The sequence below is a fragment of the Nipponia nippon genome, unplaced genomic scaffold, assembly GCF_047370975.1.
Source record: "Nipponia nippon isolate SJK-2023a ecotype South Korea unplaced genomic scaffold, ASM4737097v1 scaffold_52, whole genome shotgun sequence".
Classification (NCBI taxonomy): domain Eukaryota; kingdom Metazoa; phylum Chordata; class Aves; order Pelecaniformes; family Threskiornithidae; genus Nipponia; species Nipponia nippon.
The window spans coordinates 698,477-716,248 of NW_028262372.1; the positions used below are offsets into that span (position 1 = coordinate 698,477).

The 17,772-nt window shown below is 66.1% G+C and overlaps 1 protein-coding gene across 6 annotated transcripts; it reads right to left on the reverse strand.

Moving 5' to 3' along the window:
- Positions 1-581: 581 nt before the first annotated feature.
- On the reverse strand, positions 582-17,402 carry RNF40 (ring finger protein 40). 6 transcript variants are annotated; one of them, XM_087735074.1, is made up of 19 exons: positions 17,126-17,398; positions 16,300-16,467; positions 15,129-15,279; positions 14,092-14,322; positions 13,326-13,438; positions 11,911-12,057; positions 10,935-11,009; positions 10,212-10,331; positions 8,759-8,938; positions 7,820-7,955; positions 7,056-7,177; positions 5,873-6,357; positions 5,168-5,285; positions 4,040-4,189; positions 3,141-3,353; positions 2,536-2,661; positions 2,289-2,444; positions 1,312-1,413; positions 582-899 (listed from the first exon to the last, which is right to left on the reverse strand). In XM_087735074.1, exons 1-19 carry the CDS (start codon positions 17,258-17,260, stop codon positions 723-725), a joined length of 3,105 nt encoding a protein of 1,034 aa, XP_087591200.1. In that variant the 5' UTR covers positions 17,261-17,398; the 3' UTR covers positions 582-722. The 6 variants fall into 6 exon arrangements, with proteins under 6 accessions (XP_087591200.1, XP_087591201.1, XP_087591203.1 ...); XM_087735075.1 differs by having other exon boundaries at positions 2,289-2,429; positions 17,126-17,397; XM_087735077.1 differs by lacking the exon at positions 5,873-6,357 and having other exon boundaries at positions 1,312-1,490; positions 17,126-17,399.
- Positions 17,403-17,772: the final 370 nt, after the last annotated feature.

A 17,772-nucleotide genomic window follows, 5' to 3' on the forward strand; every position in this document is an offset into this window, starting at 1 on the left:
GCTGAAGAGGACGGTCTACGCGGGAGGTCCTCCGCGTCTCTATCATCCGAAGGTGGGACAGTCTAGCAGGGGAGGGCGGCGCCAACTCTATGGGCTCCGCTGGGGCAGTCTAGGAGGGAGGTCCTCCAACTCAATGGTCTCCCGCGAGGGCACTCTAGGAGACGTGCTCTCCAGCGCTCTATGGTTACCAGTGTGGCACCACGTCTCTGCTGTCCCATAGGACGCTCTAGGCCCTCCCCCCCCAGTCTCTGTGGCCATGCGGACACTCCGGTACCTCTTCCCCCCACTCTCTATGGTACCATGGGGTACTCAAAGCCACCTCCCTTCATCTCTATGGTCACATGGCCTCTCTGGAGCCTCTCCCCTGCCTCTCTATGGTCTCGCCCCGCCCCTTAGGTGACACCCCCCCCCCCCGCCTGGGTCCCCCCAGCAGCCACACGCAGCCATGCCCGCAGCTCCAAGCGCTTTATTGGTGGGATGGGAAGGGGGCGGGGCCACCCAGAGGTCACCCATGGGTGCTGTGGGTCGCTATGGGGCACCCATAGGTCTCGTGGGGTACCCATGGGTGGCTGTGGATCACCAACGGGTTCAACTAACGCAGACACAGAGGAAGCCATGGTCCTCCAAGGCGGCGTTGACCCACCTCCAAGGCCCACGGTCGGAGAAGGAGCACCCATGGTTGACCACGGAGCACGCATGGGTGCCGCCGGGCGCCGCGGGGCTCAGCTGATGTAGACGCGGTGGAAGTCGTGGGCGCCGAAGGCGGCGTTGCACTTGGGGCACTTGCGCTGGCGCGTGTCATAGCGGCTCTTGACGCACTCGAAGCAAAAGACGTGGAAGCACTTGGTGAGGACGGCGTCCTTCTTGCGGGCGTTGCAGCACGGGCAGGTCAGGCGGGCCTGGGGGTGGGGCAAGATGGCCGTCAGCACCCATAGGCACTCCGGGCCCACCCAGGGTCCTGCAACCCCCCACCTGAGGTCCTCCAAGGCCACCCGAGGTCCTCCAAGGCCACCCAAGGTTCTCCAACCCCCATCCAAGGTCCTCCAGCCCCACCCAAGGTTCTCCAACCCCCATCCAAGGTCCTCCAGCCCCACCCAAGGTTCTCCAACACCCACCCAAGGTCCTCCAACACTCACCCAAGGCCCTCCAACCCCACCCAAGGCCCTCCAACCCCCATCCAAGGTCCTCCAGCCCCACCCAAAGTTCTCCAACTCCCATCTAAAGACCTCCAACTCCCACCCAAAGTCCTCCAGCCTTGCCCCCGCGCCCCCCCCCCCCCCCCAGCACCCATGGGTGCTCCCCCACCTGCACCCGATACTCCTTGATCTCCTCCTGGAGGATCTGGTCGGCGTCGGCGTAGACCTCCACCTTCCGCTGCTTCTCCAGCTTCCGCCGCAGCCGCGACAGCTCCTCCTGCCGGGATGGGGGGGCGCTGACCCACAGTGGCACTGTGGGTCCCCGTAGACCCCCTACAGATTCCTGTAGACCCCCTGTAGGTCCCCATAGACCCCCTATAGGTCCCTGTAGGGAGCCACAGAGCCCCTATAGGGCCCCACAGAGCCTCTATAAGAGCCACAAACCCTCTATGGGAGCCACAAATCCCCTATACGTCCCTGCAGACCCCCTATAGGGCCCCACAGACCCCTATAGGGCCCCACAGAGCCCCACAGAGCCTCTACAGGGCCCATAGACCTCCAATGGAGACCCCCAAAGCACCTATAGGTCCCTGCAGACCCCTTATAGGGCCCCACAGACCCCTATAGGGCCCCACAGAGCCTCTACGGGTCCCATAGACCTCCAATGGAGACCCCCAAATCCCCTATAGGGCCACGTAGACCCCTTATAGGGTGCCAGAGAACCTTCTAGAGCTCTTTTAAGGCCTTATAGATCCTCTATAGAGCCCCATAATGGACCTGTAGAGCCCCCCCCCTCCATGCCATAGGGCTCCATAACACCCCAGAGCACCTGTACCCCCCCAAACCCTATAGAGCCCATAGGGACCCTATAGAGTCCCTCACAGTCCCCGAACCACCCCACAGGGCCCCTCAGAGCCTATGTAGCACCCCACACAGCCCCTATAGAGCCCCATAAGGACCCCATACACACCCCCTCCCCACCCATAGCCCCCCCCAAGATCCCATAGGGTGCTGTAGACACCCTACAGAATCCCCCACGGTCCCCAAATGGCCCCATAGAGCACCCTATAGCCCATAGAGCACCCATAGAGCCCCGTAAGGACCCTCCCCCTCCCCCGCTCCCTCCCCTATGGACGCCATAGGGGCCCCTACCTGGGCCCTCTTGAGGCTGAGGGACTCCTTGTCCTTGGCGGCCCGGTTCTCGGCGGCGCAGGCCTGCAGCTCCCGTAGCCGCGCCTGGACGTGCTCCCCCTGCGCCCGTAGGTCCTCCGCCAGCTGCGCCGCCTCCACCGCCTGCACGACCGGGTGCTTGGGTGGCCCCCAACCCTCAGCCACCCAGGTCCGGGCCACCGGCCACCGGGGTCCCTGGACCCTGGTGTCCCCCCCACCCCGTTCCCACCTTCCTCTTGTTGAGTTCCAGGGCCTGGGAGCGCAGGGCCAGCTCCTTCTCCACTGCCGCCAAGCTGCTCTGCAGGCCTCGTTCTTTCTCCTCCAGCTTCTGCACCACCAGCAGCTGGGCGTCCACCTGGGGACAACCACCCCAGGACGCCTGGGTCACCTCATCTTGGACACCCAGGTCCCTACAGGCCCGGCCACCTGGGTCCCCCCCAACCTGGGTGCCGGGGTCCCCCCAGTCCCCCTTGTCCCCCTCCTGCTACTTCTCCTCCAGCTTCTGCACCACCAGCAGTTGGGCGTCCACCTGGGGACAACCACCCCAGGACGCCTGGGTCAGCTCATCTTGGACACCCAGGTCCCTATGGGCCCGGCCACCTGGGTCGCCCCCAGGCCAGATGCCAGGGTCCTCCCAGATGCCTGGGTCCCACCTGGACCTTGATGGTGAGGACCTGCTCCACCACCTCAACCTTCTCCTGGCCACCTGGGTTCCTCCAGCTCTTCAACCACCTGGGTTCCCCTGGACCTCCCCAAACTCCTGGGTCCCACCTGGACCTCGATGGTGAGGACCTGGCCACCACCTCAACCTTCTCCTGGCCACCTGGCTCCCACCTGGGCCTTGAGGGCGAGGACCTGCTCGGCCAACTCGTCCTTCTCCTCCCGCAGCAGCTTGTGGATCTGATTGGCCTTGATCCTCTCTGACATCAGCTTGAAGTTGGCGTCGTCCTTCTCCCGTAGCTGCTGCAGCAGCCGCAGGTTCTGCTCCTGCATGTCCTCGAAGGCCTGGCCCGTCACGTCCATCTCCGACAGCAGCGCCTCCTCCTCCTGCCCCGCCCCCCCGCAACATGGCCGCCGTGAGGTCACGCGCCAGCCCCCGTCCCCCTCCGTGATGTCATGAGCCCCACCCGCCAAAGCGCCGTTGTCCCCCTGCTCCCCCCCCCCCGGTGACAGATGCTTCCCACCAGGCCCGGCTACGCGGCGCAGAGCCCAAACGCCCTCGTGGCGTCACAAGCCGCGCCTGTGATGTCATAGAGGCGTGCCCGTGATGTCACGCAGCCCGCTGGTGACATCATAGGCGCTGCCTGGCAGCCCTAAATGCTGCCCCGCCCCCCGCCCCCCCCCCCCAAAGTGGATGTTTCCCCTCCCGGCCTTCTACGTCCTAACGAAAACACACTTATGACATCACAAGCTCCATCTATGACATCATAAGGCTCAGAAAACACGCTTACGACATCACAAACCACGCCTATGACATCGTAAGGCACAGAAAACACGCTTACAACATCACAAACTATGTGTATGACATCATAAGGCACAGAAAACACGCTTATGACATCACAGGCTACGACTATGATGCCCCATAACCACACCCCTCCCACCCAGCCACACCCCAACCCCACCGGCCACACCCCCTCCCTTAAAGCCACCCCCCCCTTTCTTCCCCCTCCAGGCACCGCCCCTCCCTGGAGGCCACGCCCACAGGGAGCCACGCCCCAGGAGGCCACGCCCACCTGCTTGGTGGCGGCCAGCTTGCGCTGGAGGTGCTCGATCTGCTCCTCGGCGTGCCGCAGCCGCCGCAGCGCCTCCTCGTCCGCCAGCTTCTTGCTCTCCCGCCGCTCCCGCTCCTCCAGCTCCCGCGCCCGCCCGCGCAGCTCCTCCGCCTGCCCAGGGAGTGACGTCACGCCCCGCCATGATGTCACCTCGCCCCCCCCCCCCATGCGGCAGCCGGCTGGAGGGAGGGAACTGGGTGAGGTCATGGGATGAGTAATGATGTGAGGTCACAGGCTAAGGTAACGAGGTAAGGTAATGACGTGAGGTAATCACGTGAGGTAATGAGGTGAGGTAATCGCATGAGGTCACGGGGTGAGATAATGACGTGAGGTAATGAGATGAGGTAATCACATGAGGTAATCGTGTGAGGTAACGAGGTGAGGTAACGGGGTGAGGTAATCACACGAGGTAACCACATGAGGTAATGACATGAAGTAATGGGGTGAGGTAATCACATGAGGTAACAGGGTCAGGTAATGACATGAGGTAATGAGGTGAGATGAGGTAATCGCATGAGGTAACCACGTGAGGTAATGACATGAGGTAACTGGGTGAGATAATGACACGACATGATGGTGTGAGGTAATGGGGTGACATAATGGGGTGAGGGGACAGAACGGCATGAGGTAATCACATGAAGTCATGGTGCGAGGTCATTGCAGGAGGTAATGGGGTGAGAGAACGGCATGAGGTAATGAAGCGCGATAACCATGTGAGTGAACGGTGTGAGGTAATGGTGGGAGGTAACGCCATGAGGTCACAGCGCGACCCAACGCCGTGAGGGAATGAGGTAAGAGAGCAGCGTGAAGTCACGGCGTGAGGTAACAGTATGAGGCCATGACGCGACCTAACGCTGTGAGGCAATGACGTAAGAGAGCAGCGTGAGGTCACGACGTGAGGTAACAGTATGAGGTCACGGGGCGACCTAACGCCGTGAGGGAATGAGGTAAGAGAACACCGTGACGTCACGGCGCGAGGGAACAGCGCCGGGGAACGACGGAAGGGAAGGGCGGGAGACATCTTAGGGGCCCGTACGTGCCGTTAGCGTATCATAGCGTGTCGCTAGCGTGTCGTTAGCGCGTCGTTACCTCGGCCTTGCTCTTCCTCTCGGCCGCCATCAGCTGCACCTTGTCCCGCTGCTCCTTGGGCGCCGACTTGTACATGTCCAGCAGCAGCTTCATCTCCTTCTGGCTCTCCTGCGCCTTCCTGCCCGCCATGTTGCTCATTTGCATCTCATTTGCATCAGCCCGCCGCCTCAGGGGGCCCGCGCAACCCCCCCGGGGGGCAGCCCCTAATTGCCCCCTCCCTCCTAATTGCCCTAATTACCCCCCCCACCCCAACAGCCCCCCCCCAAACTGCCCCCAGGGACCCCCCAATTGCCCCCAGTGACCCCCAAACTGCCCCCAGCCCCCCAATACCCCCCAGGACCCCCCAAAACAGACCCCAGCCCCCCTAATGGCCCCCTGCCCCCCAATACCCCCCCCGGAGCCCCTCTAACAGCCACCAGCCCCCCCATTAACAACCCCCAGCCCCCCTAACGGCCCCCTGCCCCCCCAATACCCCCCAGGACCCCCCAAAACAGCCCCCAGCCCCCCAACGGCCCCCTGCCCCCCAATAACCCCCTGGAGCCCCTCTAACAGCCCCCAGCCCCCCGACATCCCCCAGGACCCCCAAACCAGCCCCCAGCCCCCCCATTAACAGCCCCCAGCCCCCATAACAGCCCCCAGCCCCCCAACACCCCCCAGGACCCCCAAACCAGCCCCCAGCCCCCCCGATTCGCGCCCCCCCCTCACTTGAGCTCCACCCGCAGCTGCTTGAGCACCTCCGAGTCCTTTTTCTTGGGCTCCTCGGGGGGGCCCTTGGGCCGCTCCCGCTCCCGCTCCCGCCCCCGCTCCCGCTCGGGGCCCCCCCGGGAGGCTCCGGGCCGGGGGGAGGGGGCGGGGGGCGTTTCTTTCACCCGGGGGGGAGGGGGTTGTGGTGGGGCGGGCGGGGCCGGGGCGGGGCCGGGTGGGGCAGGAGCCTCCTCCTCCTCGCTGGGGCGCCGGGGGAGGGCGGTCTCGGGCGGGGTGGGGGCGGGGGGCGCCTCCCGCTTGGGGTCGGTGGGGGCGGGGCCGGGGGCGGCCCCGCCTTCTTCTTCTTTCGTGGGGGCGGGGCCCGGGGCCCCCCCCGCCCCCGCCGCCGCAGTTTCGTCCGGGGGGGCGGTGGCGGCGGCTGGGGGGGGCGGAGGGGGCGGGGCGGTGCCTTGAGGGGGCGGGGCGCCGCTGACTTGGAGGCGGAGCTAAGAGGGGAGGGGGCGGAGTCAGCAGGCCACGCCCACGAACGGGGGTGGCATAGCCCTTTTAAGAGGCAGCACCTCCCCCCCACGCTCCGCCCTCCCGGTGGGGCCCACCAACCCCAACGTGCCCCTTTTAAGGCCCCACCCCTCTCATTACCACAGCCTTTTTAAAGCCCCACCTCTCTCATTAACATGGCCTGTTAGGGCCCCGCCCCTCTCATTAGCATAGCCCTGTTAAGGCACCGCCCCTCAGTGTAGCCCCCACCTCCTTAAAGGGGAGGTGCCAAGCCCCACCCCCTCCACGCGGCCCACCCTACCATTGCCCTTTTAAGACTGCCCCCCTGCGTAGCCCCGCCCCCTTAAAGGGGCAACAGCCAATTGCCAGGCTGCACCGCCCTCCCCAAGGGTTGGCCCCGCCCCCTTAAAGGGGCCACGCAGACCTACAGGTGGGCGCCCAACCACACCCACCCACCCCCACCCCCCCTTTCTTAAAGGGCCCACGCCACCAAGGCTGGAAGGGAACAGGGCGGGGCCGCCACGCCCTTCATGGAGCCACACCCCTTTAAAGGGGCCACGCGTGCCTGTAGGTGGGGCCCACCCCACACTTCCTTAAAGGGCCCACGCCACCAAGGCTGGAAGGGAACGGGGCAGGGCCGCCACGCTCTTCAAGGGGCCATGCCCCCTCCCGGCGCCCCGCCCACCTTGTTGATCTCAGCCTGCACCTCCCGCAGCTTCCGCTTGTAGCGCTGCACGTCGCCCTTCAGCTGGTGGTTGTGCTTCTGCAGGCTGCTGATCAGGTGACGCATCTCCCGGTTGATGGGACCTATGGGAGGCAGCCAGGCAGCAGCACCCCGGCCCCGCCCTCCCCCAAGGTCAGAGAGAGAGAGGGGGAAGAGGGAGCAGAGCGGCCGAGGGCGCTGTGACCATAGAGTTGGGGGGGGGGGCACCATAGAGGAGTGGGAGAAGCAGCCCTAGAGCAGCCCCAGCCCCACAAGCCCACCACAGAGATCCAGGAGGACCGTCCTAGAGCGCTCAATGCACCACAGAGATCCAGGAGGAGCACCCCAGAGTGCCCATCCTACCACAGAGCCCCAGGACGATCACCCTAGAGTGCCCACCCCACCATGGAGACCTAGGAGGACCCTCCCAGAGTGCCCAACCCACCACAGAGCTCTAGGAGGACCATCATAGAGTGCCCACCCCACCATAGAGTTCGAGGAGGACCCTCCCAGAGGACCCAATGCACCATAGAGATCTAGGAGGACCCTCCCAGAGGGTGCAACGCACCATAGAGCTCTAGGAGAACCACCCTAGAGTGCCCACCCCACCACCCAGCCCCAGGAGGACCCTCCGCGGCCGCTCTCTCCCCGGCTCTACGGCCCTGCGCCCCGGTGGGTCCTCCCGGGGGGCGGTGGTGGGCGGGGCGGGGGGGCGTGGCAGCAGGGGGCGGGGCGGGGGCGCTCACCCGCCTGCTCGTTGGCCGCCAGGTTCTGCTCGAACTCGATGCGCAGCATCTCGTACTCCTTGCGCACCTGGGCCAGGGTGTCCTCCAGCTGGATCACCTCCGTCCGCAGCCGCTTCTGCACCCCCAGCTCATCGCTCTGCGGGGGGGGACGGGGGGGATGGGGAGGACGTGGAGAACATGGAGGATGTGGAGAACGTGGAGGACGTGGAGGACGTGCGGGACATGGAGGACGTGAGGGATGGGGAGAACGTGGAGGACGTGGGGGACGTGGGGAATGTGGAGAACATGGAGGACGTGGGGGACGTGGAGAACATGGGGGACGTGGGGGATGGGGAGGATGTGGAGAACATGGAGGACGTGGGGGACATGGGGACATGGACGACGTGGAGAACATGAGGGACATGGAGGACATGGAGGACATGGAGATGTGGAGAACACGGGGGCCATGGAGCACATGGAGATGTGGAGGACACGAGGGACAGGTGGGGGACACATTGGGGACACGTTGGGGACAGGGGGGCCGTAGAGATGACAACATGGAGGACACGGGAACATGGGGGCCGTGGAGATGACAACATGGAGGACACGTAACAGGGGACATGAGGGGGACACAAAGGACCCGGGAAGAACACACACAGGCGGGGACAGACAGAGGACAGGGACAGACGGACATGTCAGGGGCACCGAGGCAGCCATCTTGGGCGGCCATGACACCCCGGGACCCTCCAGGACCCACGTGATGCCCCAGGGAGCCTTGGGAACACCTTGGTGACATCAAGACCCACCTCCATGTTCTCAACATGATCATGGTGGCCATCTTGGATGGCCAACAGTTGGACACCATGACGTCCCACGACCCCCACGACCAACGGGACACCCCGGGGAGCCCTCAGGAACCTTGGGGACATCCATGGCCACCTCGGGGACGCGTCCCCTCACCTCCATGTGCTCGATGTGGCGCAGGTGGCTGTTCTTGGTGGCCAGGAGAAGAGCGCGGGCCTCGTCCAGTTGCGTCTTCACCTGTAGGCTCTCGTGGTAGAGGAGGGAGAACTGGGACTGCAGCACCCTGTACTCCAGTGTCTCCTTCACCGCCTCCTCCGGCAGCGAGCGCAGGGCCACCTGCGGGGACCGTCCCCAGCCATGTCCCCCAGCGTCCCCACCCCCCGCCTCCAGTGCCATCCCCTGGAGCTCCCAGGGGTCCTCGTTGTCCTCCCGGGGCCCCAAACATCCCCTTGTTCTGCCTCTATGGCTGCACCGGCTCCTCGGTGTCACCCTCCGATGTGTGGCCTCCCGCCGCGTCCCTAAGGGTCCCCCCCCATGTCCCTGCTGTCCCCAATGTCCCTGATGTTGCTGATGTCCCCAGTGTCCCCCACATCCCCAACGTCCCCAGTGTCCCCTATGTCCCTGATGTCCCCCGTGTCCCCCACATCCCCGTGTCCCCAACATCCCTGATGTCCCCACCACCCCCAGTGTCCCCAATGTCCCCGTTGTCCCCTGTGTCCACAATGTCCCTCACATCCCCATGTCCCCAACGTCCCTGATGCTCCCAGTGTCCTCTATGTCCCTGATGTCCCCCAACGTCCCTGGTGTCCCCAATGCCTCCAGTGTCCCCTATGTCCCTGATGTCCCCCAACGTCTCTGATGTCCCCAATGCCTCCAGTGTCCCCTATGTCCCTGATGTCCCCCATGTCCCCTGTCTCCCCAATGTCCCCCACATCCCCGTGTCCCCGTCCCTGATGTCCCCAACGCCCCCAGTGTCCCCTATGTCCCTGATGTCCCCAATGTCCCTGATGTCCCCAATCTCCCCCACATCCCCATGTCCCCAGCGTCCCTGATGTCCCCCGTGTCCCCGATGTCTCCCACATCCCAGTGTGCCCAATGTCCCTGATGTCCCCTCATGTCCCCGATGTCCCCGATGCCCCCAGTGTCCCCTCTGTCCCTGATGCCCCCAGTGTCCCCAATGTCCCTGATGTCCCCCGTGTCCCTCACATCCCCATGTCCCCAATGTCCCTGATGCCCCCAGTGTCCCCTGTCCCTGATGTCCCCCGTGTCCCTCACATCCCCATGTCCCCAACGTCCCTGATGCTCCCAGTGTCCCCTATGTCCCTGATGTCCCCCAACATCCCCGATGCCCCCAATGCCCCCAGTGTCCCCCATGTCCCTGATGTCCCCCGTGTCCCCAATGTCCCCCGTGTCCCCCACATCCCCATGTCCCCAACGTCCCTGATGTCCCGTGTCCCTGATGTCCCCCAACGTCCCCCATGTTCCTGATGTCCCCCGTGTCCCCCACATCCCCATGTCCCCAACGTCCCTGATGCCCCCAATGCCCCCAGTGTCCCCTCTGTCCCTGATGTCCCCCACGTCCCCGACACCCCCAGTGTCCCCGCGTCACCTTGAGGCGCTCGTGCCCGCGCACGGCCTGCTGGAGCTCCTGCTGCAGCTTCTCCAGCTCCGCCATCCGGCTGTTGGCCAGCTCCTGGTTCCCCTCCAGCTCCGCGTTCAGCATCTCAAACTGGGGACCCCCAAAATCCTGGGCTCACCCCAACACCCCCCCCCGACACCCCCAGACCCCCCCCAAACCTCTCCCAAGGGACCCCCCAGCACCTCCCCAAGGTCCCCCAAAGCCCCTCGGGACCCCCCCAAACTCCCCCAGCATCCCCCAATCCTCCCCCAGGGTCCCCCAACCTCTCCCTGAGCCCCCCAAAACTCCCCCAGCCCCCCTCAGGGACCCCCTTGAGTCCCTCAAATCCCCCCAGGGACCCCCAAATCCCCTCGGGTGCGCCCCCAATCCCCCTAGGGTCCCCCAAGCCCCCTCAGGTCCCTCCCAAATCCCCCCAGGGTGCCCCAACCCCCCCTCGGGTCCCCCCCAAATCCCCCCAGGGTCCCCCAAACCCCCCTCAGGGCCCCCAAATCCCCCAAAACCCCTCAGGTCCCCCCCCAAGACCCCTCAGGTCCCCCAACGCCTTCTGGGGACCCCCAAACCCCTCCAGACCCCTCCCAAGGTCCCCCAACCCCCCCAAATCCCCCCAGGACCCTTCCAGGGTCCCCCCCAGGGACCCCAACCCCCCAAGGGACCCCCAACCCCGCCCAGGGCCCCCCCCCCGCCCCCCAATACCTTCTGCATGCTGAGGGTGATTTGTCCCCCCTGGAATCCCCCGGAGCTGCCGGAGCCGTAGGAACCGGAGGTCAGCTGGGGACACAGGGACGTTGGGGACACCGGGGACACCCCAGGGACGTTGGGGACACCCCAGGGGCACCCCAGGGACACTGGGGACACCCCCAAGGACATCGGGGACGTTGGGGACACCCTGGGGACACCAGGGACATTGAGGACACCCCAGGGACGTTGGGGACACCCCGGGGACACCAGGGACATTGGGGACACCCCAGGGATGCTGGGGACACGTTGGGGACACCAGGGACATTGGGGAAAGCCTAAGGACGTCGGGGACACCCCGGGGACACCCTAGGGACATGGGGGACACCCCAGGGACACCAGGGATGTTGGGGACACCGGGAACACCCCAGGGCCACTAGGCACACCAGGGACACCCCCAGAGACACCGGGGACACCCCAGGGACGTTGGGGACACCCCAGGGACATCGGGAACGTTGGGGACACCCCAAGGGAGGTTGGGGACTCCCTGGGGACACCAGGGACGCTGGGGACACCCGGGGGACACCCGAGACGCCTTGGGGACATCGAGGACACCTCAGGGACATGAAGGGCACTGGGGACACCCCAGGGACGTTGGGGACACCCCTGGGGCCAACCAGTGATGTGGGGTGACCCCAGGTGACACATGGTGACGGCAAGTGCCATGACGTGACCCCAAGTGACACAGAAGGACCCCAAGTGACAAAGGGGGGGACCCCAAGTGACACAGAGGACCCAAGGGACACGAGATGAACCCAAGGGACATGGGGGGACCCCAAGTGACACGGGGGGACCCCAAGTGCCAAAGGCCAAGGGTGGTGGCCCTCAGGGAGCGCTGGGACCCCTCAGAGCCTGGCAGCAGCTTGGGGGATGCTGGGGACACGGTGGCCACCGTTGGGGACGCGGGGGCCACCGCTGGGGACGCGGGGGCCACCTGCTCGAGGGCCTCGGCGAGGTGGCGGTTGAGGCGTCCCTCGCGCTTGCGCAGCTTGGCGCTGTCCCACTGCAGCCCCTCCACCGTCGTCCCCATCTCCAGCACCTTGGTCTCTGCCGAGGTGGCCTTGTCCTGCAGCTCCGCCAGCTGCGAGGGGGACACGGGGACAGGGTGGGGACACGTGCGGTACCCCCTCGGGGACACCCGCAGCAGCCCGCGGGGACCTCGGCCACGTCGTCCCACAGGGACATCAAGAACGGCGCCCCGTGGAGATGACGGTGGTGTCACCCCATGGGGACCTCAACCATGGAATCCCATGGGGACATCAACTGTGTCACCCCATGGGGACATCAAGTATGGCACCCCACGGGGACCTCGGCCGTGTCACCCCATGGGGACATCGCCCACATCATCTCACGGGGACATCAAGCACGACACCCCACGGAGATGACGGTGGTGTCACCCCATGGGGACCTCAGCCGTGGAACCCCATGGGGACGTCAACTGTGTCACCCCATGGGGACATCAACCACGGCACCCCCTGGGGACAACGTCACCGTCACCTACCACGGGGACGCAAGGGCACCCCAGCGACATCACAGGGACACCCCCTGACCCAGGCCCTCCCAGTCCCCCCCGTCCCCCCCAACACCGCCCCAGGGCCCCCTCATCCCCTCCCAGTCCCCTCCCAGTGCCCTCCAGTCCTTTCCCAATGCCCCCACGTCCTCTCCCACTGCTTTCCAATCTCCTCTAATCCTCTCCCAGTTCCTCCCCGTGCCTCCCATCCCTTTCCAGTGTCCCCTAATCCCCTCCCAGTGCCCCCAATCCCCTCCCAGTGACCCCACCCCACCCCCAGTGCCCCCAATCCCCTTCCAGTGCCCTCTATCCCCCTCCCAGTGCTCCCTAATCCCTTCCCAGTCCCTCACAGTTCCTCCCAGTGCCTCCTAATCTTCTCCCAGTTCTTTCCAGTGCCTCCAAGCCCCTCCCAGTGCCCCTAATCCTTCTCCCAGTGCTCCCTAATCCCCTCCCAGTGCCCCCACAGTGCCTCCCACCCCCTCCCAGTGCCCCCAGTCCCCTCCCACTGCCTCCTAGTGCCTCCAGTCTCCTCTCAGCGCCCACTAATGCCCTCCCAATGCCCCCCCAGGGCCCCCAATCCCCTCCCAGTACCCTCCAATCCCCTCCCAGTGCCCTCCAATCCCCTCCCAGTTCTTCCCAGTGCCGCCCCAGTGCCCCCAATCCCCTCCCAGTGCCCTCTAATCCCCTCCCAGTGCCCCCCAATCCCCCCCCAGCGCCCCCCAACCCCCTCCCACTGCTTTCCAGTGTGCCCCAATCTCCTCCCAGTGCCCCCCACTGCCCCCCAGTCCCCTCCCAGCGCCTCCCAACCCCCTCCCAGTGCCTCCCAGCGCCCCCAGTACCTCCAGGGAGACGCGGTGGTGCTTCTCCTGCAGCTGCAGGGTGAGGTCCTGCAGGCGCCGGTGCTCCCGCAGCAGCTCCCGCAGGAGCGCCCGCCCTGCCTCCGCCAGCTCCGCTGCGGGACCCAGGCCTTTGGTCAGCACCCTGACCCCCCCTCCAACACCCCCAGCACCCCCTGGGACCCCCCAGCACCCCCTGACACCCCCGGGACCCCCCAGCACCCACTGACCCCCCCCCCCCCGGGCCCAGGTGTCCGCATGACCCCCAAAAACGGGACCCAAGCATCTGGGTGACCCCAAAAGGGGACACAGGCACCCAGGTGACCCCAAAATGGCACCTGGGGGCTCACGTCCCCCCCCCCCCAAATGGCACCCAGGGGCCCCGGTGACCCCAAAAATGGGACTAAAGCATCTGGGTGACCCCAAAAATGACACCTAGGTGCCCAGGTGACCCCAAAATGGGACCCAGATTCCCATGTGTCCCCCAAAAGTGGCACCCAGGTGCCCGGGTGACCCCAAAATGGGACTAAAGCATCCGGGTGACCCCCCAAAATGGCACCCAGGTGCCCATATCCCCCCCAAAACGGCACTCAGGGCCCCATGTCACCCCCTCAAATGGCACCCAGTGGCCCATGGACCTCCCCAAACGGCCCCCAGTGGCCCGGGTGCCCCCCAAATGGCCCCCAGGGGCCTATGTACCCCCCCCAAATGGCCCCCAGTGGCCCTGGTGCCCCCGCAAACGGCCCCCGGCCCCCCTGGGGGCACTCACGGCGGGCGGCCAGGCGAGCCCCCAGCTCCTGGGCGCGGCGGTGGGCCCCCGCCAGCCCCTCCACCAGGCGGGCGACAGCGGCGGGGGCGAAGGCGAGGCGGGGGCGCAGGCGCAGCTCCCCCTCCTCGGGGCCACTGCGGCTCAGCGCCGCCACGAACGCGGCCGCCGGCCCCCCTAGGCGGCCCCCGGGGGGCGGGGGGGGGAGGGGGGCGCTGGGGCCCCCCCAGGGCTCTGGGGGGGGAGGGGAGGAGAGAGTTAGGCTCCGTCGGGAACCCCCAGCACCCTTAAATCGCCCCCCCCCAGCACCCCCGATTGCCCCCCAGCACCCCTAAATTGCCCTCCAGCACCCATGGGTGCCTCCCAGCACCCTTAAATTGCCCCCCAACACCCCTAAATTGCCCCCCCAGAACCCCTAAACTGCCCCCCAACACGCCTAAATTGCCCCCCAACACCCATGGGTGCCTCCCAGCGCCCCCAATTGCCCCCCCAGCACCCCTAAATGCTCCCCAGGAACTCCCTGCCCTCCCAAAACTGCCCCCCACAGCCCCCAGGACCCCCCAAACTGCCCCCAGTCCCCCTAAATTGTTATTTAGAACCCTTAGTTGCACCCCATAGTTTCCAACTGACTCTCAGGACTCCCCTACAGCCCCCCAAATTACCCCCCATTACCCCCAGAAGCCCCCCCCAAACTACCAACACCCCAAAATTCCTCCCTAGAAACCTTAAATGCCCCCCAAGATCCCAAATTGCCCCCCAGACCCCCCAAATCACCCCCAGGCCCCCCCAAATCTCCCCCAGGACCCCCAGCAGCCCCCCAAATCACCCCCAGGAGCCCCCAAATCACCCCCAGGAGCCCCAGCAGCCCCCCAAATCACTCTCAGGACCCCCAAATCACCCCCAGGCCCCCCAACAGCCCCCCAAATCACCCCCACGACCCCCCAAATCACCCCCAGGAGCCCCAGCAGCCCCCCAAATCACCCCCCAGCCCCCCAAATCACCCCCAGGCCCCCCCAATTCCCCCCCCCAGCCCCACTCACCCCTCCTGTCGGGACCCTCAGCCTCACCAGGGGGGGCCGGGGGAGGCTCAGGCCCCTCAGGTCGAGGTTCGGGGGGGTCCCCGGGGGGGGCAGGGGGTGCCCCCCCCTCGCCTTCATAGCGCCGCAGCAGTGCCTGCACCTCTGCATCCAACTGGGGGAGGGGGGGAACGGGGGGTCAGGGCACCCCCAAACCCCGGGGGGCGTCTGGGGGGCCCCCTGAGAAGTTTGGGGGGGACCCCAGGGGGCTGGGGGGAAGCAAAGGGGTCAGGACACCCCAAATCCCTGTGGGGGGGAGGGGGGGAGCCCGGCTTGGGGGACCCCAAAAGGCATCTGAGGACCCCTGGGGAGATTTGGGGGGGGGCCCCCGAGAGATCTGGGGGGATCCCAAGGGGTTGAGAAGAGACAGGGTGGTTTTGGGGGTCCCCAGGCCCATTTTTGGGGCGCTTTCAGCCTTTTGGAAGAACTCCACCCCTGTTGACCAAACTGGGACCCCCCCCAAAAAAGCACTTACAGCCCCTCAGGCAAATTTTGGGGTGCTGGGGCCAATTTTGGGGTCCCCTGAGAGCTTTCTGGGGTGCCCAAACCCATTTTTGGGGTCCCCAGGGTAATTTTGGGGTCCCCAAGGCCATTTTTGGGGTCCCCAAAGCCATTTTGGAGGTCCCCTGACAGCTTTTTGGGGTATCCAAGGCCATTTTTGGGATCCCCAGAGTAACTTTGGGGGTCCCCAAGGCCAATTTTGGGGTCCCAAGGCCATTTTGGAGGTCCCCAACGCCATTTTTGGGGTCCTCTGAGAGCTTTTTGGGGTACCCAACACCGTTTTCGGAGGTCCCCAGGGTAATTTTGGGGGTCCCCAAGGCCATTTTGGGATCCCCTGAGAGCTTTTTAGGGTCCCCAGACCCATTTTTGGAGTCCCAGGATAATTTTGGGGGTCCCCAGGATAATTTTGGAGGTCTCCAAGGCCATTTTTGGGGTCCCCAGGGTATTTCCGGGGGTCCCCAAGGCCTTTTTAGAGGTCCCCGAGGCCTTTTTGGAGGTCCCCAAGGCCATTTTGGGGGCCGCTTCCATCGCTTTTAGCCACGGTGGCTGCCCTGCGTGGGCGGGAGGGGCTGTGCCGGGTTTCGGGGTGCCCTCGGGAGGTTTTGGGGTGCGGGGGGGTAGGGAAGTCCCCTACCTGTCCCCAAAAGCGGTTGACCAACAAGAGGGTGGCGTCGTCGGTGGCCTGGCGCTTCTCCAGCTTCTCGATGCGCTCGCGCAGCTCGTCCTCGCAGGCCTGCCGCTGCTCCAGCCGCTCCGCCAGCTTCTTGTTCTTGAACTGCAGCACCTTCAGGTCCATCTCCTCCTGCGGGGGCACCCCGAAATTTTAGGGGGGCACCCAAGGGGTTTGGGGGGGCACCCAGGGGGCACCGACACCCTCAGACCCCGCCATGGGGACCCAGGGCTCCAGGAACCTCCCCGTGGTCCCATCTTGGAGCCACATCTCAATGGCTTCGGGGTTTTGGGGCGGCACCCAAGGGATTTGAGGGCACCCATGGGGTTGGGGGGCACCCAAGATTTTAGGGGGGCACCCAGGGGCTTGGAGGGGGGATCCTCAGGGTTCGGGGGGGTCCCAAGGATTGAAGGATTGGGGGGGGTCCCCAAGGGTTTGGGGGGGGGGTTCCAGATTTGGGGGGGTGGGTCCCAGGGGTTTGGAGGGGATCCCCAAGAGTTTGGGGGGTCCCAGGGAATTGGGGGGGGTCCCCAGGTTTCAGAGGGTCCCCAGGGTTTTGGGGAGATCCCACAGATTCGGGGGGACCCCAGGGATTAGGGGGGGTCCCCAGGTTTTTGGAAGAGGTGGTCTCAGGGTCCGGGGGCGGTCCCTGGGATTTGGGGGCGGTCCCAGGGATTCGGGGGGTCCCAGAGCTTTGGGGGGGGTCCCAGGGCTTTGGGGGGGGTCCCCGGGATTTGGGGGGGTCCCCAGGGGTTTGGGGGGTCCCCAGGGGTTTGGGGGGGTCACCCACCGTGGAGGAGATGCCGCCGAGGCGGAGGGGCTCGATGAGGGTGGTGGGGGGCTGCTCCTCGCGGGGGGGCTTCTTCTCGGGGGGGCCGCCCCCGCCGCCATCGCCGGCCCCGCGCTTCGCTCCCGCTCCGGACATCGCCCTGCCTGAGGGGGGGGTCCTATAGAGCCCTATGGGGCTCTATGGCGCCTATAGGGGTGTATAAGGGCCTATTAGGCCCGGCCGCCGCCGCCGCCGGGCCGCGCCACGGCGCATGCGCAGCCCCCGCCCTCACCCCCTCCCGCGCATGCGCGGGCCCCGCCCCCGCCCTCCCGTGCATGCGCAGGCTACGCTCCCCGCCCGCCGCCGCCGTGTAGGCCACGCCCCCCGTCGCCGTGGTAACTGCGGGCGAGTGGGGGGGGGGCTCTTAAAGGGGCGACGCCGCAATTGGAGGCTGCGGGGGGTCGTGACAGGGAGGGGACCCCCCCCCCGGGACCCCCAGGGCCCCATGGGGACGCCCAAACCTCCTAAGAGCCCCCCCAGCCCCACAGGGACCACTAAGGACCCCCCCAGCCCTATAGGGACCCATAGGGACCCTCCCAGTTCTATAAGGACCCACCTCAGCCCCATAGGGTCCCCCAAAGAACCCCCCAGCCCCATAGGGACCCCCA